We start from the raw sequence: 23618 nt of genomic DNA on the forward strand, positions 1-23618 counted from the left end.
ACACCAAATATCCCTAGACTTCAACAGTTCAAACACTGTTTTAATATCCAAAGTCCAAGTTTCATTTGAAACAATCTTTTAATTGTGATGTCCCTTAATACCGAAAAGCAAGTTACATGGTTCCAATACATAATAGCATAGAGTAAACATTCCCATTCCTGAAAAGAAAAATCAGGTCTGAAACCAAGCAGAGAAAACAGTAAATCTTGCTGTTCCATGTCCAGTATCTGAGATTTGTAATAGAGTCATCTGGAATCCAAAGTACTTGAGAAGTCCCAACCTTCCATCTCTGCTGCCCATGGCACAGACAACTCCTGTAAGGCCGGCCCCACTCCTTGCCTGTAGCTTTCCTTGGTGGATGACCCCATAGTCCTGGTATCACTTATATACTGGAGTCTGGAGTCTCCGTGACAACTTAGAGTTCATCTTCACAGGTTCAGGCAGCGGGCATTCAGAGCCTCCAGTCCTGACCTACAATACCTACCCTCAGCAGCTTTCTGAAACTCTGGAGTGAGTCTACCTGACCCCTCAATATTCATATGAAACTAGTAACATGTACACAAAACTTCTAAGAGCTCACTGGAAATGTGAAGGGCCCTCTTGGATCACAGCTGTCACCTACAGTGTGTTGACCCTACAGAAAGACCTCCCTAGCGCATTGTCTTCAAAGAGCAGAATATCCCTTCAGCAGCATTCTCAACCTAGGCTCTTTTCCTTTAAATAAGTCTGCATTCTCACAAGCTGAAGCCTTTGATACAAGCAATGGTGCACTCATTGTTCTGGGGCAGATCAAGGTGTTGCTCTTTTATCAGTTAGAGCCCCCTTTCCCATACCCGTCTTGCCTACAGGTGTTGCCTTGCTTTAGATTTCTTAATCCTTGAGAAGGTGCAAGTTTTAATCACTTTTGTATTTATCTTCTGCTCAATGGAAGTGTTTTCACTGTAAACTTTTGGAAGTACTGTTACCAGGAGCTGTGTCACAGCCTGAATGCACTCCTACTTGGAAATTTTCTTCACCCAACAAATCAGCATATTTCCTTTAAGTTCACCTTTACTCAAGTTCTCAGCACACAGGTAGCATGAAACTAGATTCTTAGCAAAGGATCGCGTAAATGGTCTCTAGCCCAGTTCCTGACACTGTCATTCCCCTCTGAAGCCTTGGGAGTGAGCCAGGCCTCCAGTCTGTACTTCCCTCTGCTTCCTGGTCTTATAAACTTCCACCAGAATGGACATTAAGCTCTGTAGCATAGCATTTAAAGGTTTTATTAGCCCCCAGTTCCAAAAATCTTCTACATTCCTCATGAAAACCATTGCCAATGGCCTAAGAAGCATATAGGCAAGTTTATCAGAGCAATGACCCCACTTCTCAGAACCAATTTCCTGTATTCTTTTTGCTGTGGCTCACAGTTTAAAGGTACAAGCCTTCATGGCAGGGGAGTCACTTGACAGGAGCTTAAGGTGGCTTATCAAGTGGCATCCACAAAGAAAGCAGCAAACAACAAATGGTGATGCTTGATCTACCTTTCTCCTGTTCATGTAGTCCAGAACCCAGGTGTATAGAATGGTGCTGGCCCTTCTCATGCAGTACAGAACCCCAGACCAGGGAACGATGCCACCATGTTTATGGTGGGTCTTCCCACTTCAACTAACCAAATCAAGATAATCAAACATCCCCGAAGGCTAACTTAATCTACATAATCTTTCACGGGCATGCCTAGAGGCCCGTCTCCCAGATGATTCCAGATCTTGTCAAGTTGACAATCAATATTAAACATCACATAGGGCTTCTCATCTGTATGACTTCTTTGATGCTCGGTGAGCTCTGTCTTAGAATAGAATGTTGTCCTACATTCTTTACACTCATAAGGTTTTTCATGGGTATGGGTTTTCCGGTGTTGATTGAGGTTTGACTTACAATAGAAGGCTTTGCTACAGTCTTTACATTCATAGGGTTTTTCACCTGTATGTGTTCTCTGATGCCGAGTGAGATCTGACTTTTGGAAGAAAGTTTTCCTACATTCTTCACATTCATATGGCTTCTCACCTGAATGAATTTTTTGATGTTTAACGAGGCTTGACTTGCAATAGAAAGCTTTACTGCAGTCTTTACAGGCAAAAGGTTTTTCACCTGTGTGAGTTCTTTGATGTTGATTGAGGTTCGACTTACAATAAAAAGCTTTGTTGCAGTCTTTACATTCGTATGGTTTTTCTCCTGTGTGAGTTCTCTGATGTTGATTGAGGTTTGACTTACAGTAGAAATTTTTCCTACACTCTTTACATTCATAGTATCTCTCCACTGTATGAGTCCTCTGATGATTAATGAGTTCTGACCTACAGTAGAAGGATTTCCAACACTCACTGCATTCATAGGGCTTCTCTCTGGTGTGAGTTCTTCTCTGATGCTCGGTGAGGTTTGACTTAGAATTGAAACTTTTCTTACATACATTACATTCATAGGGCTTCTCACCAGTATGAATCCTATGATGCTGATTGAGGCTTGACTTGGAGCAGAAAGTTTTCCTACATTCTTTACATTCATAGGGATTATCATCTGTGTGAGTTTTCTGATGATTAGCAAGGTCTGATTTATAGTAGAATGTTTTAGAGCACTCATTACATTCAAAAGGCTTTTCTCCACTATGAGTTGTTTGGTGGCGAGTAAGATCTGACTTACAGTAGAAAGTTTTAGTACATTCTGTACATTCATAGGGCTTCTCTCTACTATGAGTTCTACTCTGATGTCGAATGAGGTATGACTTACAGTAGAAGGTTTTACTACATTCTACGCATTCATAGGGCTTCTCTCTACTATGAGTTCTTCTCTGATGTCGAGTGACGTCTGACTTACAGTAGAAGGTTTTCCCACATTCTATACATTCATAGGGCTTCTCTCTGCTATGTGTTCTTCTCTGATGTCGAATAAGGTTTGCCTTTCGGTGGAAAGACTTTCTGCATTCCTCACACTCATAGCGTCTCTCACCTGCATGAACACTGACTTGGGACTTCCAGGGGAAAATTTCCCAGCACTGTGGAGACTCATAGAGTTTCTCGCCTATATAAAATCTTTGATGTTGAGTGAGGGTGGACTGATAATAGAAAGATTTTCTATATTCCTCCCCTCCAAAGGGGTTCTCATAGGACAAAGATGTCTGATTCATGGTGTGCTGTGTATTCTGATAAATTGCCTCCACATATTCTTTGTATTCATATGGTTTTGCCCCTTGATGCATTTTCTCTTGAATCTGTAGTTCTGCCTTGAGACAGAAAAATTTGTTACACTCTTACAACCCATGAGACTATTCACCATTATTTTTGAGGTCTGACTTCTTAATTAAAAATTTCTCACAAACTGACATTTGGAGAACTGCCCTTTGTGTATTTCATATTCTTTACTGAGATTAATCTTGCTACCAAATGTTATCCAAAATACATTAGACTTATAATTTTCCATTCTTATCTAAGTCATGACTAGGGCAGAAAATGTGACATCATTCAAAGGATTTCCGTACTCACCAAACTTAAATTAGAATTCTCCCATGAAATTTCTCATGTAACAATACATGTATCAATCTTTTAATGGAAGGGTTTGAATGGCTGCAAATAGTAAGTATATACTGCAAAGCTGGATCTAACAATGGAGACTAAGATGCTCGATAAGTGTCAGTTACATTAAAATTATCAGGTTCTTTTCCACCCTGAATCTTTTCTGGCTCATTGTGGAGAATCAGGGTAGTTTGCTGTGGACTAAGTTCCTGAGTAAGTAGAGCACTATTTAATGTTCAGACTTTAAATGTGGTTTAGCTTACACAAGAAATTGTACCTACTTCAACCATCTGTTCATATGATGTAATGCCATTGGTGACTTCCATTTGCCACAAGTGTGTCTCTTGATTTCCCAGGCCACTTACATTATGGACATCTACATTAAACAAACAAGAAAACAAAAACAATGTCTATTAATCATACGGAGACTTTTTAGGCAATTCAAATATAAGATATAAGTTTTAATACATTTACTTACGATAAATATATCTTAGTCTTCAATGAGTTAATATAACTACTACAAGACTAGGCATCCTTAAGACATAAGTTTTAATACATTCACTTACGATAAATATATCTTAGTCTTCAATGAGTTACTATAACTACTACAAGAATAGGCATTCCAGGGCTTAGTCAGTTTGCTTTGAGGCTTTGCTATGCTTCCTTCAAATAAGTAAGGTAAAGTGTCCATATAATTCTCAGCTGTAGCTTTCCACACATCAGTTTTGACTTGCCATTTGTCCTTTGTTTCATTTCTCTAATATATTATCTGGGCTTCTAGTGCTGTTCTACACTGAACCTCTTTTCTATGTGAACTAATGGTAGTCTGTATCAGTTTCTTTAAGGACGTAAGCACAGATGAATGAGCAAGAATAAAGATTAGGGAAAGGATTTCTATGCATGTGTAATTCAATTAATTTGCTTTGTTCTGAGACATAGCCAATTATTTACTTACGCAAATTTTTTGCCTAAAAAAAACAAGAAAGCATCTTTCTTCTAATTATTCATTTCATCTATCTTAAGTTTTGTATATTGTTTCCATTTTCTGGATTTACATGGGCTTCCTAAAATAATGATACTCTTGTTTGCATCACCTTCATGGAGACTATTTTAAAATAACTATATTTTTCTTCTTGAGTAAAAATATGTTAAAAGAAAGAAAGTAAACAAATTATAAGAGAAACATTTTTGTTCTCTACTATTGGGCTACAAGTTAAGTTTAATGCTTTTTTTTTTTCTCAGCTCACCCTTGGTACTATATGCTGGCTGAGAGCTGGGATGGTTGCTGTTCTGTGATCAACAGGGCTGTATTCAGTTAAGAAAAAAAACTTCACTATTTACAAAAAACGGAGCCACTTCCTACATCAACAAGCTCTACTTTATGGATAGAGCAGAGTCCTTTCCAAAGGCCCCATTTTTGTGCAATAAGGGAAGTCTGAGCCAAAGGTTTTGGACAATGGAAGACGAGAGGAAACTGGGACTTGACTGGTCTTGATGCTTTCAGAACCAATCAATAGTAAATCATACTACAGGAAGAAGACTAGATCTAGATCTGTTAGACCTCTCTCATTCTCTCAGAAATCCCACAGGCAAATGTGCTAGTAACTACATTAAAATGTTTAATCCCCAGTACTGTAATCCTGGTCAAAAAGTCCATGGCAGGGGAGGGCAAACTGCTGCCTTGGGGAGAAGCTGCTGTTGTTATTGGGCTAAATGGTACACTGTCAAACTGCCTTCCAAATAGTTCTGTTTATGCCCACAGAGATGGGTGCTCTCAACTTTGGCCAGAGAAGCCTCTGTCCTCAGTGGACAGCAGTGAGCAGGGAGATGGACAACTGGTCATGGAGCTGAGTAAGAGACTGAGTGATCAGCCCCAAACGGGAGATCTATATTAACCCCAGCACCACCAAGGCACAAAGGAATCTTAGGAACAGAAGCAGAAAGAACGTAAGAGCCAGAGGGTAGGGATGTGCGCTCTGATGCTGTCTTCTGAACACTCATGAACTCACAGCAGCCGTGTTTACTTCTATAGCACAAATGCTTTCTATAGCCCACCCTTTACTGAGAAGCTATTTACAGTGCACAGTTGTTAAGGAGGCAGCATCATTCTTTTATGAGGATACAGCCCTGGTAGGTTTTCCATGTTCCAGTGGATAGCTCCATATCCATGTGTGTATATACAGCACTAACTGCACTTAGTGTATTATAAAAACAAGCAAACAAAACCAAAAAAATATATGAAGTTAGTGGGGAAAAGACTGTTGTGGGACCATAGGGAGACCTGAAGGAGAAAATGGAACAGATCACATTCCACTGAATACACATATGATATTCCTGAGAATAAAGAGAAATTTAAAAACAAGCTGTTTGGGTTGCTGATTTTCAAATTTGTGTTCTAATCATGATCACTATCAAATGTGCCAAAAAAGGAAGATAATTACAGACCAATTTCCCTTATGAACATAGATGGGAATTTCTCAATAAAATACTTGCATATGTTCTAAAAACACATCAAAAAGTTCATCTACACTGATCAAGTAGGCTTCAACCCAGAGACACAGGGATGATTCAACATACTTAAGTCAATAAATGGAATCCACCATATAAACAAACTGAAAGAAAAAAGCACATGCCATAGGCAGAAAAGGCCTTTGACAAATCCAAAATCCATTTGTGATAAAGACTTGGAGAGATTAGGAATGCAAAGGACATACCTTAACATAATAAAGGCAGTTTACAGCAAGCTTTATGCAACATTAACTTAAATGTAAATAAACTCAAAACAATTCCACTAAAATCACGAATAAGACAAGGTTGCCCACACTCTACACACCAATTCAATATAGTACTTGAAGTCTTAGCTGGAGTAATAAGACAACTAAAGGAGATCAAGGAAAAAGAAATGTGAAAAGAAAACTCTGAATATCTTTATTTGCAGATGATATGATAGTATACATAAGTGACATTAAATATTGCAACAGAAGACTCCTGTAGCAAATGAACACTTTCTACAAAGTAGCTGGATACAAAATTAACTCACAAACCTCAGTAGCTCCCCTACATACAAATGACAAACTGAGAAAGAAATCAGGGAAACAACACCTTCCAGAACAGCCTCAAATAATATAAAGCATCTGGCAGTAACATAAATCAAGCGAGTGAAAGACATATAAAAAAACCTCAAGCCATTCAACAAAGAAATAGAAGAAGATAATCAGAAGACAGGAAGTTTTCCCAAGTTCATGGATAGGTAGGATTATCTTATTAAACATGGCCATCCTATAAAAAGCAATCTACAGATTCAATGCAACCCCTCCCCCTCAAAATTCCAACACAGTTCTTTAGAGATCTTGAAAGGACAATTTTCAGCTTCATATGGAATTATAAAAATACCCATGATAGCTAAAACAATCCTGACTAATGAAAGAACTGTAGGAAGTATCACCAATACCATTTCAAGCTGCACTACACAGATATAACAAAAAAAAAAAACCCTGCATTTTATTGGCACATAAACAAATGTTGATCAATGGAATCAAACTGAAGACCCAGAAAACCAAGTACTACTCTCCTTTAAAAAAAGGGGGGAGGGGCAATAAAATTACTCCTATTGGCATTCTCTATACTGAGATCAGTCTCTTTCTTACCCATCTTCAGAGGAGCTGCTTCCTGCAGCAGATGGAGCAAACACAGAGAGCCACTGCAAGAATTCTGCATCATGCAGAGATCGAGAGATCTGGGACACACAGCTCTAAATGGGATATCTCCATCAAGTCTCTTTCCTCAGAATTCAGGGAACCCCAAGGAAGAGTAAGGAGAAGAGTGTAAGAGCCAGAGGGGACAGAGGACACCAGAAGAACAAGGCCCTCTAAACCAACATGATCAAAATTCATGCACTGCGAGACTGAGGTAGCAGGCACAGAACCGCATGGGTCTGCACAGGTCTGGGAATATATTATGGCTTCCACTTTCGTGCTCTTATGGGATTCCAGAGTGTGTGAACAAGTGGTTCTCTGATTTGTATGCCTCTTCTTGAGGACCTTCCCTTCTGTTTCTTTGTCTTGTCCAAATCCGATGTGTTAGTTTTTGTTTTATTTTAACTATCCCTTAAACACCTGTTTGTTTTCTAATGAGAGACAAAAGGGAGTGGATCTGGATGGGAAGGGAGGTGGCCAGAAACTGGGAGGAGGAGAAGTAGAAGAAGGGGAAATTGTAATCAGGATATAGTGTGTGTGTGTGTGTCTGTGTGTGTGTGTGCGCACGCGCGGGGGGGGGGGGAATCAAGTTTCAATAAAAGAAAACTGTCATATCAAAGTTTAAATAAAGTCAATAAATAATTCCTTACACTTTAGGTAAATTTAGTATCTTCTCTACAATTAGAAAAACAAACAAACAAACAAAAGCATATGTTTTGTTCCCTTCCCCAGGTAAATATTTTTTGTAGTTCTTTTTTTTTTTTTTTTTTTTTTTTTTTGGTTTTTCGAGACAAGGTTTCTCTGTGGATTTGGAGGCTGTCCTGGAACTAGCTCTTATAGACCAGGCTGGCCTCAGACTCAAAGTGATCCGCCTGCCTCTGCCTCCCAAGTGCTGGGATTAAAGGCATAAAGACATGAGCCCGGCTCTTTGTAGTTCTTATCTTACCAAAATACATCATACCTGTCCTTCAGTTTTCTCTCACTGAAGTAAGTCCTTTAAAGAAAATGTTTGTTCATAATGAAGGCAATATGCAGCAAGCCAAGAGCCAACACCAAACTAAATGGAGAGAAACGCAATGCAATTCCTCTACAATCAGGAACGAGATAAGGCTGTGCACTCTTTGTATATCTATTCAATATCATACTCAAACTTCTAGCCAGAGCAGTGGAACAACAAAAGGAGATCAAGGGGACACAAATTGGAAAAGAAGAGGTCAAATTTTCACTATTTAGAAGATATGACCCCAAAAATTCTACCAGGGAACTCCTACAGCTGATAAACACCTTCAGTAAAGTGACAGGATACAAGATTAACTCAAAGAAAACAATCAGTAGCCCTCCTATATATAGATGATAAACTGGCTGAGAAAGAAATTGGAGAAACATCACCCATCACAATAGCCACAAACAACACAAAGTATCTTGAGGTAACTCTAAATAAACAAGTGACTGTATCACAAGAACTTCAAGTCTTTAAAAAAAAAAGAAATTAAAGAAGATATTAGAAAGTGGAAAGATCTCCCATGCTCTTGGATAGGTAGGAACAACATAGTAAAAATGGTAATCTTGCCAAAAGCAATCCACAGATTCAATGCAATCCCCATCAAAATCCCAGCACAATTCTTCACAGACCTTGAAAGAACAATACTAAACTTTATATGGAAAACCAAAAAACCCAGGATAGTCAAATGAACCCTGTACAATAAAGGAACTTCCGGAGGCATCACCATCCCTGACTTCGAGCTCTATTTTAGAGCTATAGTAATGATATATTGATACTGTCATAAAAACAGACAGGAGGACATATGGAATAGAATCGAAGACCCTGATATTAATCCACACACCTATGAACACCTGATTTTTGACAAAGAACCTAAAATTATACAATGAAAAAAGAAAGCATCTTCAACAAATGGTACTGGCATAACTAGATGCTGACATGTAGAAGATTGCAGATCCATATCTGTCACCATGCACAAAACTTAAATCCAAATCAAAATCAAAGACCTCAACATAAACCCAGCCACACTGAACCTCTTAGAAGAGAAAGTGGGAGGTCCCTTGAATGCATTGGTACAGGAGATCACTTCCTGAACATAACAGGAGTAACACAGACACTGAGAATGACAATTAATAATGGGACCTCCTGAAACTGAGAAGCTTCTGAAGGCAAAGGACACAGTCAACAAGACAAAAAGGCAGCCTACAGAATGGGAAAGGATTTTCACTAACCCCATATCTGACAGCGGACTGATCTCCAAAATATACAAAGAACTCAAGAAGCTAGTCAATAAAACACCAAATAATCCAATTTAAAAATGGGGTATATATCTAAAAAGAGAATTATCAATGGAGGAATCTCAAATGGCCAAATGGCCTTAAAGAATTGCTCAACATCCTTAGTTACCAGGAAAATGCAAATCAAAACAACTCTGAGATGCCATCTTATACCTGTCAGAATGGCTAAAATCAAAAACACTGATTACAGCTTATGCTGTAGAGGATGAGGAGAAAGGTGAACACTCCTCCACTACTGGTGGGAATGCAAATTAGTACAGTCATTTTGGAAATCGGTATGGTGGCTTCTCAGGAAAATGGGAATCAGTTTACCTCAAGACCCAGCAATTCCATTCCTAGGCATATACCCAAAGGATGCACATTCATACAACAAGTATATCTGCTCAACTATGTTCATAGCAGCATTATTTATGATAGCCAGAACCTGGAAGCAACCTAGATGTCCCTCAACCGAGGAATGGATAAAGAAAATGTGGTACATTTACACAATGGAGTACTACTCAGAGGGAAAAAAACAATGAAATTTTGAAATTTGCAGGCCAATGGATGGAACTAGAAGAAACCATCCTGAGTGATGTAACCCAGACACAGAAAGACAAACATGGTATGTACTCACTCATAAGTGGATATTAGACATAGAGCAAAGGACAACCAGCCTACAATCCACAACCCAGAAAAGCTGGGGAACAAGGAGGACCCTAAGAGAGACATACAAGGTCCCCTGAGAACAGGAAAGGGACAAGATCTCCTGAGTAAATTGGGAGTGTGGGGGGTAGAAGAAAGAGAAGCAGAGAAGGAGAAGGGGGAGGAGAATATGAGGAAGCAGGAAGGTCAAGTTGGGGGAAGAACAGAGGAGAACAAGGAAAGAGATATCTGGATAAAGGGAGTCACTATGGGCTTAAAAGAAACCTGGCACTAGGGAAATTCTCAGGAATCCAAAAGGATGACCCCAACTAACAATCTAAGCAATAGTTGAGAGGTACTGTAAATGCCCTCCCTCTATAATGAGATTGATGACTACCTTAAATAACATCATAGAGCCTTCATCCAGTAGCTGATGGAAGCAGAAGCAGAGATTCACAGCTAAGCACTGAGCCAAACTCCTGGAATCCAGTTGTAGACAGGGAGGGGTGATGAACAAACGGTCAAATCCATGCTGGAGAAACCCACAGAAACAGCTAAGCAGAGCAAGTGGGAGCTCACGGACTCCAGACTGACAGCTGGGGAACCTGCATAAGACTGAACCAGGGCCCCTGAATGGGGTTTCATTTGGGGAGCTTGGGCAGTCTATGGGGCCTCTGGCAGTGGAACCAGTATTTATCCCTAGTGAATGAATGGGCTTTTAGAGCCAATTTCCTATGGAGGGATACTCTCTCAGCCTAGATACAGCTGGGAGGGCCTAGGTCCTGTCCCAAATGATGTGACCGACTTTGATGATTTCCTCACGGGAGGCCTCACCCTCTCTGAGGAGTGGATGGGGGGTGAGATGGTGGGGAGAATGGGAGGATGGGAAGGAGAAGGAACTGGAATTGGTATGTAAAATCTAAATTTAAAAAAAGAAAATGTGTGTAATTGTTATTGGTTCCTCAATAACACAACAAGAACTGTCTACAAAGTAATCAAAGAGAAAATAGTAAAATAGTGTGTCAATAAAACCTAAACAACAAACAAATAAAAATCACTATTATTTAAAAAGAAAGAAAAACAAGTTAGGTAAGGTAGCTAACCAACAAAAAGGTCTTACAAGACCTATATATATATATATATATACTAGAAAAAAATCTATGAAAACACACCTCAAAAACAACAACAACAAAAATAGGGTGATGGATAAAACCATATCTAAGCAAATAAAGATACTTTGCTTCTTTCCCATTTGTATCCCCTTAATCTATTTCAGTTGTCATGTGTCTCCAGCTAAGACTTCAAGTACTACACTGAACAGGTATAGAAGAGACAGGAGACATCCTTTCTTGTTCCTGATTTTAGGGGAAACATCTTGAGTTTCTCTCCATTTAGACTGATTCTGGCTATAGGCTTGCTTTATAAATTATGTAAATTTATACATATAAATTTCCTTTATTGGGTTAAGCCCCGTGTATCCCTCATTTCTCTAGGACTTCTATCATGAAGGGATTTTGCATTTTGCCAAAGGCTCTTTCTGCATCTAATACGATGATTGTGTGTTTTCTGCCCTTTTTTCTGTTTCTGTGGATTACATTACTGATTCCCATATGTTGGCTCAGCTCTACATCTCCGGGTCTAGCAGACTTGACTGTGCTAGATAATCTTTCTGACGTGTTCTTGAGTTTGATTTGTAAAGTATTTTATTGAAAAATTTTGCATCTGTCTTCACAATGGTCATATTTATGACTTTTCTTTTTTGTTGGGTCTTTTGGTATCAATGTAATAGTGGCTTTGTGAAAGGAATTTGGAAATGTTCCACTGGTTTCGATTTTGCTGAATAACTTAGATGTTGGTGCCAGCTCTTCTTTGAAGCTCTGATGGGAAGGCATGGGAAGCTGTTTTGGACATTGCATAAAGTAAGTATCTGAGAGATCCATGAGACCAATGGTTTGGCGAAAGGGGGTGCAAAGAGATCAATCAACATAAGCAGTATCTGGGGAGCATGTAGCAGCTGACCTGGGAGGCTCCAGAGTGAGGCTTGTGAGGCACTCCATGGCTCAAATCCATGCTGCAACTTGATGTTCAACTCTGGTCTGGTCATGCAGTACCCTGTCAAGGGAGATGAGGTAGTTTATCCAAATGTGCCAAGTTAGGGCCAGCGAGGAAAGACAGCAAGTCCATTTCAAGAACTCTGCTAAGACGTGTGGTTTTAAAACACTTTGTGGATCAGATTTATACTCACACTTTTCACTGAGAGGAATATATCTTCAGATCACATTAAGTTGCATGATAGTCTAAAATAATGACTGTTTTTAAACTTAAGTAAACAGAATAGAAGAATAAATGATAACACAATGAAATTGAAAAGGCATATATATTTAAAGCAATTGAATAAGATGAGGGCATAAAAACAACAACAATAACAAGAATTAAGGAAACAAACACCCAGAAAATCTGCAGAGTGCAGAGGACTATGGAAATATACAGCAGTGACAACTAGTATTTAACAAGTTGACCCAACAGATGCTGTTGGGGAGCCCTACTTGGCAAGGCCTACTCACCAGAAGTTATTGGGTAGCGCTACTTGGCAAAGTCATAGGGTTATTGACTATGAATGACTGGTTGTTCCTGTCCACTATGTTCTTGAGTGCCTTTCCTTAGCTCCCTAATAAGAACAGCTGTGGGGCTCTTTCCACAGCCCTTTGGTGGTGTGTTTTATACTTGCTGGGCACACCTATAGCTGTGGATGGTCAGGAGGATAGTTTCTGCCTATATTTTACACTACTCAGGATTACTCATTACATAGGATTCTTAGTCATAAAGACAGCCTTTTGCAGAGACTGCTTTTCAGAGCAGGCTGGTTGCCCCTGGAGACAAATACAAGAGTTCATTTTCCCAGAGGTTGTTTTACTGATTCAAGGACAGAGCTTGAAGCAACTTTAGTCTACATGCACACCCTACCATTCAAGGTCCAGCTAACAGTTATTGTTAAGTCTTGAATTCCAATGTCATTTTCTGTCTTGGAACCCTCACCAACTTAGAGCTATGTGCATGGGTCAATATGATATTCCTAGCCTAAGAGAAACTGTGTCACTTATCCATGTGTTATGAGAATGGGTCAGGCTCTGAAAATGTAACTTATAGTTGTTCAGAGTTTGGCTGTGAGAGAAGCAGAGGCAGCAGAACAGAAGTGGCAGTGTTGAGGGAAGGTTGTTGTGGGAGAGAGAAGTGTGAGAGATGAAGAAGCGTGTGCGTGAGTGTGTGTGTGTATGAGTGTGTGTGAGTGTGTATGTATGTGTGTGAGTGTGTGAGTGTGTGTGAGAGTGTGTGAGTGTGTGCGTATGTGTGAGTGTGTGTGAATGTGTGTGTGAGTGTGAGAGTGTGTGAGTGTGTGTGAGTGTGTATGTGTGTGTGTGAGAGTGTGTGAGTGTATGTATGTGTGAGAGTTGTGTGAGTGTGTGTATATGTGTGAGAGTGTGTGAGTGTGTGTGAGTGTGTGAGTGTGTGCGTATGTGTGAGTGTGTGTGAGTGTGTGTGAGTGTGTATGTGTGTGTGTGAGAGTGTGTGAGTGTATGTATGTGTGAGAGTTGTGTGAGTGTGTGTATATGTGTGAGAGTATGTGAGTGTGTGTGAGTGTGTGTGAGTGTGAGAGTGTGTGAGTGTGTGTGAGTGTGTATGTGTGTGTGTGAGAGTGTGTGAGTGTATGTATGTGTGAGAGTGTGTGAGTGTATGTATGTGTGTGAGAGTGTGTGAGTGTGTGCGTATGTGTGAGTGTGTGTGAATGTGTGTGTGAGTGTGAGAGTGTGTGAGTGTGTGTGAGTGTGTATGTGTGTGTGTGAGAGTGTGTGAGTGTATGTATGTGTGAGAGTGTGTGAGTGTATGTATGTGTGTGAGAGTGTGTGAGTGTGTGCGTATGTGTGAGTGTGTGTGAATGTGTGTGTGAGTGTGAGAGTGTGTGAGTGTGTGTGAGTGTGTACGTGTGTGTGTGAGAGTGTGTGAGTGTATGTATGTGTGAGAGTTGTGTGAGTGTGTGTATATGTGTGAGAGTATGTGAGTGTGTGTGTGTGTGAGTGTGTGTGAATGTGTGTGTGAGTGTGAGTATGTGTGAGTGTGTGTATATGTGTGAGAGTATGTGAGTGTGTGTGTGTGTGAGTGTGGGATAGAGAGATGCTGCTACATAGACAAGCTGAACTGTGTAAAGTGCTGTGGTAAGAGAATATGTAGATGAGATGTACAGCTGTGGCTGTGTGGAGATTTGTAACTGTGTGGAGGTAAGGAAATGAAGCTGTATAAAAAAGAGACGTGCAAGGAAAATGTGTGTAAAAGAGAGATGTGTAGTCATGTGAAAAGACATGTAGCTGAATATAGAAATATGTAACTGAGCAGGAGAGAGGTGTATGTAGGTAAGGAGATTGTCAAGAAAGACAGATTATTTAAGATAAAGTAAAAGAGGTCACCATCAGGAAAGCATGCACTCGCTCCTTTTTCCTTAGGCCACAAGCAGAATGCTTGTGTTTACTTACTTTTCTCCTCAGACAGTAATGTCTAGGAACCCTCAGATAAGAATTTTTCCTAAGCCCTCGCTGGCTTCGTGGATATTTTTGCATGCTCTGGTACTGACTGGGGATGGTTCTCCCTAAGTCAACTCCAGCAGGGGAAGTAGCTCAACTAATGAAGTAGGTAAAATGCAAAAGGACTCCATAGGAAATGGACCAGGCAGAGGAAAAGTGTGCGCAGGGGGCGGGTGAGGGGGCTTTGTACAAAGACTGGCTATTTTAAAATAACCCAGGCACATTAAAAAATTGGGTGGGGGAGAGGAAACATGCCTGGTATATATATGTACATCCAAGCAAATACTCGTTCAAATAAAATAAATATAATCATGTTGTTCTTTTAAGTTGGAAAAAAAGAAATAAAGAATGCTTTACTTCATAACCACTGCCTCTAAGAAACCCTATCTGTGAACTCAAAGAGACTGTGACTATGCAAACTGGTCCAAGATCAAGACAGACAAAATCCCACTGCAGAGGGGAGGTGCTCATAAAGGTCCACCTCTAGCTGGGTGGTGACTGGCAATTAACCTTCTGGGAAAGGGACAGTCTGCTTTCTTTACAGATGAGGCCACTGAAAGACTGCCTATGGACCAGTAGACACCACTCCACAGGCATCTGCGGGCAGCATTAACTGGACTCACAAGCTCACAAAAGCTGGGCTTACCTACACAGGACCTGCACAAGACCAAGGGAGCTATAGTTGCTACATGAATGGAGAGAGACTCTCACATTCCCACTCCTAGCTGGGGAGCTTTGGCAGTTGAAGTCTGCTGGGGGAGGAAAGCCAGTGTTCTTCATTGAAGGAGCTCCTGGCTGGCGTTCATGCGCCAGTAGATGGCCCTACACCCATTCACAGAAGCATGGCACTGACTGGATTTGGTGGGCTATGAAAGGAGGACATTAAGTTGAAAGAGGGATCTGGAAGGGGGTCTGGGAGGAGCTGAATGTTATTATGATTAATACCTTGTATACAGGTATGGAATTCTTAAAAAAGAGATTAGAAAGCACACACACACACACACACACACACACACACACACACACACACACACACCACCACCACCACCCAAGTTCTTGGCTGTCACTTTATACACCAGTATTACAATGATTTTTTAAACTAGACACAGACACAACAAACTATAACAACCAGTATTTCTGATGAACATAGATTTTTAAATTCTCAATGAAAATAGGAAGGTAAAAGGGAACATAAAGTGATTACAATGACCATGAGTGAATCATCTCAGAACATGCAGTGGCATATTAAACAACGCAGAGAGAGTATTTTTAAGTATGTCAAAAACACAGTCAACACAAATGGAAGAACAACAAACAGGATTGCATTAAACTGAAAACTGTACAGAAAAGCAATCAACATATGAAGGCTTGACCTTAAGACTGAGAAAATACTGGCAAACTATCAAACAAAAGATTCAGAACATGTAAAACCCCAACACCTAAGCAGCAGAAAAGCAAGTGACCTGATGAAATCTTTGCAACTAGCCTATGAGACCCTTCCTTCTCCAGTATGTCCAAAAGAGCTCATAGATCAGTGAACAAATGTGGACTACCCCACCCATGAGGAAGATGCATATCAAAACCATAAGGAAAATCATTCCTGCATTACAGTGACTGACAAATGCTGAAAGTCTCATAACCTATTACAAAATATGCTGCTCAGAAAGCCAAGTGCAGAGTGAGCATATCATGTCACGATGTCACTGTTGGCTACATGGAGGTAAAGAAAATGAAGTCAGTCTTATGCCAAGAAAGTTGCATTCCTGTTCACTGCAGTGACTGTTTAAATGTCAGGAAAGTTGCATTCCTGTTCACTGCAGTGACTGTTTAAATGTCAGGAAAGTTGCATTCCTGTTCACTGCAGTGACTGTTTAAATGTCAAGACCATCATCACTGTAGATGTCGATCAGCACAGTTATAGACAAAAGGAAAGATGGCACATATCAACACTTTAATATTCGTCCATTAAAGCAAAACGAGTGTCACTTCTAGGGACACGGGCGGGAGTGAAGGGCATTATGTTAAGAGTGACATAGCTGTTTCTCTGTCTTTGAGATATGTGTCATCATCTCAAAAACAAAACAGCTTCATTCATGGCAATGAAATAAAGAAAAAATTATCGCAGATATCTAGGTCTATGGTAACAGTAATGTGGATTTTACATTCTCTCAAAAGGCTGACATACGCCCCTCAAGTGAGATTTTTAAAAATACAATATTTGTATTAATCTTTTGAGAATTTCATAATGTGATTCCTCCCTTTAATTCCTCTACATTCACCCCCTCACTCCTAACTTCATCTCCTCTCCTCCCCACCCCTTGAATAACCTACTGACTGTAATGTGTGCTGCCTACATACCCATGGGCGACTATGGGGTCATCTACTACAGCATGGTCATCCTCTCAGGAGCCACATTCCCAAAGAAAACTGACTGGACCTCTCAACTGTCAGTAGTTTCTTAGCAAGGAGTGGGGGCTCAGGTTCCTCCACAAACCCCATGCTAGAATGCTGACTGACTCCCCTTGTAAAGATTCCGTGTAGGCAATCATAGGCACCATGAATTTACCAGTGCGACAGTCAACTGAGATTTCACCTTGGACTCCTCTGCCCAACTTCATGTGACATAAAGAGGTAAGAACCGACTAGCGTTGAGATTTGGAGGTGATACAACTGTCTCAAAGCTGCCTCTGTATTTATTTACCAAACAGAATGAATGGAATCTTTGTGTGGGCTAGTGAGGTAAGGCTCATTTGGACGAATGCAGATGGCCCGCATAGGTTCATTTTGAACTTTTGGTCTAAATTTGGTATGACTATTTCAGAAGGATTAGGAGGTGTGGCTGTTTTGGAAGAGGTATGTCACTGGGGCAGTCCTGGAGGTTTCAAAAAACTGGTGCCATTTCCAGTGTGCCTCTCTGCCACCTATTGTAGTCTTAGACGGGGGTTCTTAGCTGTTCCTGCTGTCCTGTCATCATCATGTTCTCTAACTTTCTGTAACCATAAACTCAAACACTTCCTTTCAGAATTTGCCTTGGTCATGGTGTTTTATCATAGCAATAGAAACTCTAACTATGACGGAGCAAATATGTATTTATTTTCAACTCCCTAGGTATGTACTAAGGCATTGGAAAAAAAAAGTCAGGAAAAAACAACAACGTAAAATCGTGCATGTTGTCATTACATCTGCTAAACTTGACCTCAAAAAGAGACTAGATCTCTACAAAATATACTTGAGCAAGGAAATAGGGAGATGGGTTTAAGTGGAGAAATGTCTTCAGGCTCTGTCTAATTCACAAGGCCAACCATATTCAAGACTGTCTCTAGGTATAATTTTGCAAAACCACCTCATCAGGACAGGTATTTGATGACCTTTCCCCTTACCCAATATGGACTGACTGACCTGGAAGGTTCCAGACTGAGGTATCTGCTACCCTCCATGGCCCAAATTCACGTTCCAACATGAGGATCAACTCAGGCTTGATCATGCAGCAGCCTGTAAATGAGAAATCATATACAGTTCCTGCCAATAGCACCCAGGTTCCCTAATGACAGATACCCTTCTGTGGGAGGAACTGTGCGTGAATCAGAAATTTTTGCTAGAACATGTTTATACTCACCCCCTTCACAGACTAGACTATTACCCTTATATGGCATTAAACTACATGACATATAACCCCAAATAACATGAATATATAAATAAAGAGAAGAGAATAAGACAGCAATACGATGAAAGTGGAAAAACAATGCTTGATATGTTAGAATAAATTGAAAAAGAAGCAAGAAGTAATTGGAAAAGAAACAGCTAGAAACAAAATTGGCGAGAGGCGCACACAGGGGCTGGGGAGATGGAGATGGGGAGGGGCGAGCTATACCGTTCCCTGGACAAGGGGACTAGCTAGCAGGAACATTCATCACTTTATCAGGTGGAATATGTGACCTGCCACCTCAGGCTCCTGATGTCATGACTTTCCTGTTATAACGGACTGTACCCTGGAATTGTAAGCCAAAGTAATTACTCCCTTCCTTAAGCTCTTTGGCCAGGGTATTTTAGGACAGCAACAACAAAAATAACCAATATACGCGGGTTTGAAGAAGAAACTCAGGTCCTCACACTTACATGACAAGAAGTTTCTGGATAACCCATTTCCCCACCCCACTAAGTTCATTTCTTTGCAAAGCTGGAAGTTTGGTCCCTGATTCTCCCTGTATCTGGAGTGCCCAGATCTTCTGCATCTCCCTAAGAAAGCTGCAATACATAAGTGAGCTATGTCATAAAAAGAAAAATGCCATGTGTTTTAGTTACACATGAAAGCTAGAGGTAGTTTTAAAGAAATAATGGGGGAAATAAACAGTGGTTATTACAGTGTGAAAAGGGCATGGGGGTCAGGAGGAGAGGATGTATAATATTTACTGGGGTAGATGTGGGAAGGAATGAGTAACTTGTGGTCTCTAATATGAAAGTAAATATGTGGCGGGCAAAAACAATTGGGTATTTCAAAGTAGCTGAGAGATTTAAATTTTCCCTATTACAAATAGCAGTATATGCCTGAGTGGGGACTCATCATCTGATCATTACATGTTGTGTAAGATTATTGCAAAGCTACACTGTCCTCCAGAAATGTGTGCCATTAGCATGCATTAGCTAAAAGTTACAACACAGAGTTAAGGCTGACAGTTCCTATACACATCAACGGGAAACAACGGCGATTGAGCATTACGGGGAGTTACACTCACCCAGGGACACCAGGCTGCTGTAGTTCTCCAGCATCACGTCCCTGTACAGCAGCTTCTGAGCGACGTCCAGGTCCTGCCACTCCTGCCAGGTGAAGTACACAGCTATGTCCTCAAATGACAGCGACTCCTGGAATGACAACACTTCTCTTCAGCCCAAATCCTCAGACTTGGGAACAAAAACTGGGCTAATTCTTCTCTGTGTAGGAGTAACTTGACAGTGTCTTAAATAAGCTACAGCTTGGTGTGTCTTCTTTACCACGGTAGAAAGCAAAGCCAATTCAAATATCGTCCTTGTAAGGTAATGTGGTGTCACAAAAATGTGAGCAAAGAATTTTCCAAGGAATTGTAACAGAAACAATCAACAGTGTATCGATAACACATAAGGGGATGGAGACACAGACACCCTCTTGTACTCAGTTGACCACGAGAGAGAGCCCACATTTTAACTCTGCATTTCTTCCCCTGCATTGGCCTTCTGTCCCTAGCAGAGGGCTTCACTGTATATTTATGGAACAGCACAGAAGATATGGTGTGGGGAACAATGAAGAGAATTTTAACAGAGCTTTACAAGGGAAGATGTTATTTTACTGCTCCCAGCTGACCCAGAACAGCAAACTCAACCACAAACGGATGTTATCAAACCACATCCACATGTCACTTCCAACATTTTTGGTGAATATTTGTTGTCTAAAGTCACTTTCAACCTCTTGGATAGCTTCAGCAAGCGATTACCACAACAGACACATTACTCTGTGTCAGGGGCATGGAAGAGTTCATAACTTAAGGTTAAAACTATGTTTTTAGTGTAGGCAGTAAAAGCTGACTGCACTGGAAACCCAAGGCATAAGATTGCTCTCTTAAAGGCACATTAAACTCAAACAGGCTGAGCGAGGCTGCAACAGGATAGCAGATTAAGTACACGTCTTAAATTTTCTCAAAGTATACTATTAGCTTGACTGCCAAGTCCAACAAACATCCAGTCTTTTTGGAGCCAAGAAACACTGCAGAAAAATGAGTCGATACACATGAAATACATATGTATACAAGGTTTGTGTTAAAAGCAGGAGAAAAGCGTAAACTCAACCCTATAAAGGTAATCTGTAAAGAATCAACAAGCCAGGGAGAAGGCAGGCGTTGGAGCTGGTGGTGCAGCACAGTGGTATCCAGCAGGTCTGGATGGCGTAAGGGCAGGGGTCCAATTCCCAGAAGCCACAGAGTCGGCCTGTTTCTTGCAAAGTCACTGAATACCAGTCAGAAGAGAATGGGCAACAGTAATACCCAATGGTCTAAATTAATTCAAATTCAAACACATTATGCATCCAGGTGTTTCTGGCACCTTCCCTACTGCCTTCCTTCTGATCGCACATTCCATCACATCATGCCATTCCGACAGACTTGAGATTAGACCGGTTCTGACTCGAGACTAAAATGTTAGAAACCACAGCACTTTTACAATGGTTTTCTGCTCTTATAGAAGCACGGTGCTTAACTGTTAAAACAAAGGCTTTTACTACTTTCCTGCTGTCATTCCTCAACATGTAAGTGGAGAGGCCAATTCAAAGGACTCGGTTCTTCCCAGGGATTGAACTCCCATTGTCAGGCTTGATGGCACGTGCCATCTCCCCAGCCAGAAAAGTCTTAAAGAGTGGAAACTCAAGTCTTTGATTCCCTCTGAAAATAATTCCAAGTGTGTTTCAAAGACTTTACCAGGCTTCTTGAGTGGTTAGAACTTCATGATTCTGGGGAGCTGGAACACGGCAAGTGCAGTCAGAATTCTTTGTCGTGGTTAGTTGCCTCAATAGCCACTGATCTCCTCTATGTGGCCTAACATCAGGTATCAGCTTAAAACCTGGGAATGTGCCCACAGAGCCAATCACTGGCTTCCACCAGGGCAAGAGCTAAGGCTGCCATTAGATGACATGTCACGTCTTTAGCAGTTTCCACTGCTTGGCTGGAACCTACCTAACCTACCCAGCAAGTGTCTTTGGTAAAGCCCTGGATTTACGACTTTCTTTTGTTCTGCACTATTAAAGCTCATGTAACCACATCCATGTTGGAACATGTCATTTAGGGCAACTTAAATATGCACTTCTGAACAGAGTGACTCATATTTGCCCCAGAATAAACTCTCTCCTAATCCTTTTGAGTTGAGAGCTGGGTTTTCTACAGACAAGAGAAATGAGTAAACCAACCATTAACCATAGTTTTTAAATTTTACCTAACTCTTAAAAGTTGCGTAAGCACCGTATTTTGATGTAAAGGACATCCATTTACAGGGAACCTTCACTAAGAAATCCACAAGATGACACAGACAGGACATCCTACTCTCTCTAAAAGTACCGGCTTCAATCTATTCTTGTTTAATACAGGAATTTTGTTTCTTTCAGACTGAAGAAATTCTCTTGGCCAATTGCTGTCAAAGCTTTACGTGAGTGGGACATCCCCAAGGGCTCTCCTTTGCTACCTAGCTGCCTGCAGCTGGGCTGTGACTCCCTGACAGATCTCTCTCACACACACAAACAGACACAGACACACAGACACAGACACACAGACACAGACATACACACACAGACACACAGACACAGACATACAGAAACTGACACACATACAGAGATACATACATACAGACACAGACACACAGACACACAGACACACAGACACAGACACACAGACACACAGACACACAGACACACACACACACACACACACACACACACACACACACACACACACACACACACACACACACACACACACACACACACACACACAGCCCCCAGGCCCGGGATGGCGGCGCAGGCGCAGGAGGGGCGGGCCCAGGACCGCCCGCGGCGGAGGGTGCAGAGACAGCTTTCACTGCGGCGGGACGCCCGCACTCACCATGGCGGGCTGTGACACCCCGCGTCCTCCGCGGGCCTCCCCGCAGCGACTGTCACGGCTGACAGAGGCCGCAGCAGTCTCCGGTCCTCCCGATCGCCTCCCGGACGAGGCCACAGATCTAAGATGGCCGGGGACAGACAAAGGCCACAGCGGAGCGGCGAAGGCCTGCCCTCTGCGATCAGTCTCTGTGTTTGATTGGTCAGTTCTCAGCCTGGTGCATCCGATTGGACAGGACTTCGGGCTTGGCTCTGAGTGACGGTAGACAGCACCAGTTAGTGTGTGAGTCAAGCAAAAGGGAAAAATAAATAAATAAAAAGCAAGTTCTTGCTCACAGGTGATGCCAGGGAGGGCTCCTCCCCCATCCCCCACCCCGTGGGAGATCAGAGCCTGGTACTGGACTACTGCACTCGACCTGGAGCGGAAGGGTTTAGAATTTACGGCTGAAACACACGTATTTATCATATCCACAAGTGGAAATCTCATCGCGGCAGTTTTCACCTGTGTTTTCCAACTCTGAGCTTTGAAATGGGAAGCAGTCCTGTAAGGCAGCAATGCCCGATACAAGCAACATGGCAGGCAGATTTTTAAGAATTCTTTAATAATTGTTTAGGATAGCATGCATCGTGACGTCTCCCGAAGGGTGTCGTTATCCTTTGTTCCCATCATTCCCTGTTCTGTATTCTCTCCCGTCTAGCTCATGAGTATTCTGAGAAGTGTCAGGCTTTTTTTTTTTAATCTTAACAGGTAAAATTGTAATAGCAACAATATCAAAGACTAATGTCATAATCTATGTCTCGTTATAGGAAAACATTTTTAAACATGTATAATGAACCCCCACATACGTGCAAATTATTTCCATCCCTTTTTTGTGTGCTATTTATTTATTATTTTTCATTTCATTTTTATATAATATTTTATTTAAATTAGAAACAATCTTATTTTACATATGCATCCCAGTTCCCTCTCCCTCCCATCCTCATATGCCCCCCACTGACCCCCCCATCCCTCCCCATTTCCCAGAGAGAGTGGGCTTCTATGGGGGGTCATCAAAGTCTGTCACATCATTTGGGGCAGGGTCTAGGCCCTCCCCTGTGTATTTAGGCTGAGAGAGTGTCCCTCCATAGGAAATGGGCTCCCAAAGTCCATCCGTACACTAGGGATAAATACGGATCCACTACCAGAGGCCCAATACACTGCCCAGGTCTCCCAGCTGTCACCACGTTCAGGGGGCCTGGTTCAGTTTTATGCAGGTTCCCCAGCTGTCAGACTGGG

At 41.4% G+C, this 23618-nt stretch overlaps 1 protein-coding gene across 1 annotated transcript; it reads right to left on the minus strand.

The window, feature by feature from the left end:
• Positions 1-59: 59 nt before the first annotated feature.
• LOC101822880 (zinc finger protein 883) lies at positions 60-22556 on the minus strand. Its single transcript, XM_013123070.3, has 6 exons — positions 22347-22556; positions 19467-19593; positions 18133-18225; positions 12179-12271; positions 3824-3918; positions 60-3253 (listed from the first exon to the last, which is right to left on the minus strand). Exons 1-6 carry the CDS (start codon positions 22347-22349, stop codon positions 1685-1687), a joined length of 1980 nt encoding a protein of 659 aa, XP_012978524.1. The 5' UTR covers positions 22350-22556; the 3' UTR covers positions 60-1684.
• Positions 22557-23618: the final 1062 nt, after the last annotated feature.

Source organism: Mesocricetus auratus, unplaced genomic scaffold, assembly GCF_017639785.1.
Source record: "Mesocricetus auratus isolate SY011 unplaced genomic scaffold, BCM_Maur_2.0 Super-Scaffold_100676, whole genome shotgun sequence".
NCBI classification, from domain to species: Eukaryota; Metazoa; Chordata; class Mammalia; order Rodentia; family Cricetidae; genus Mesocricetus; species Mesocricetus auratus.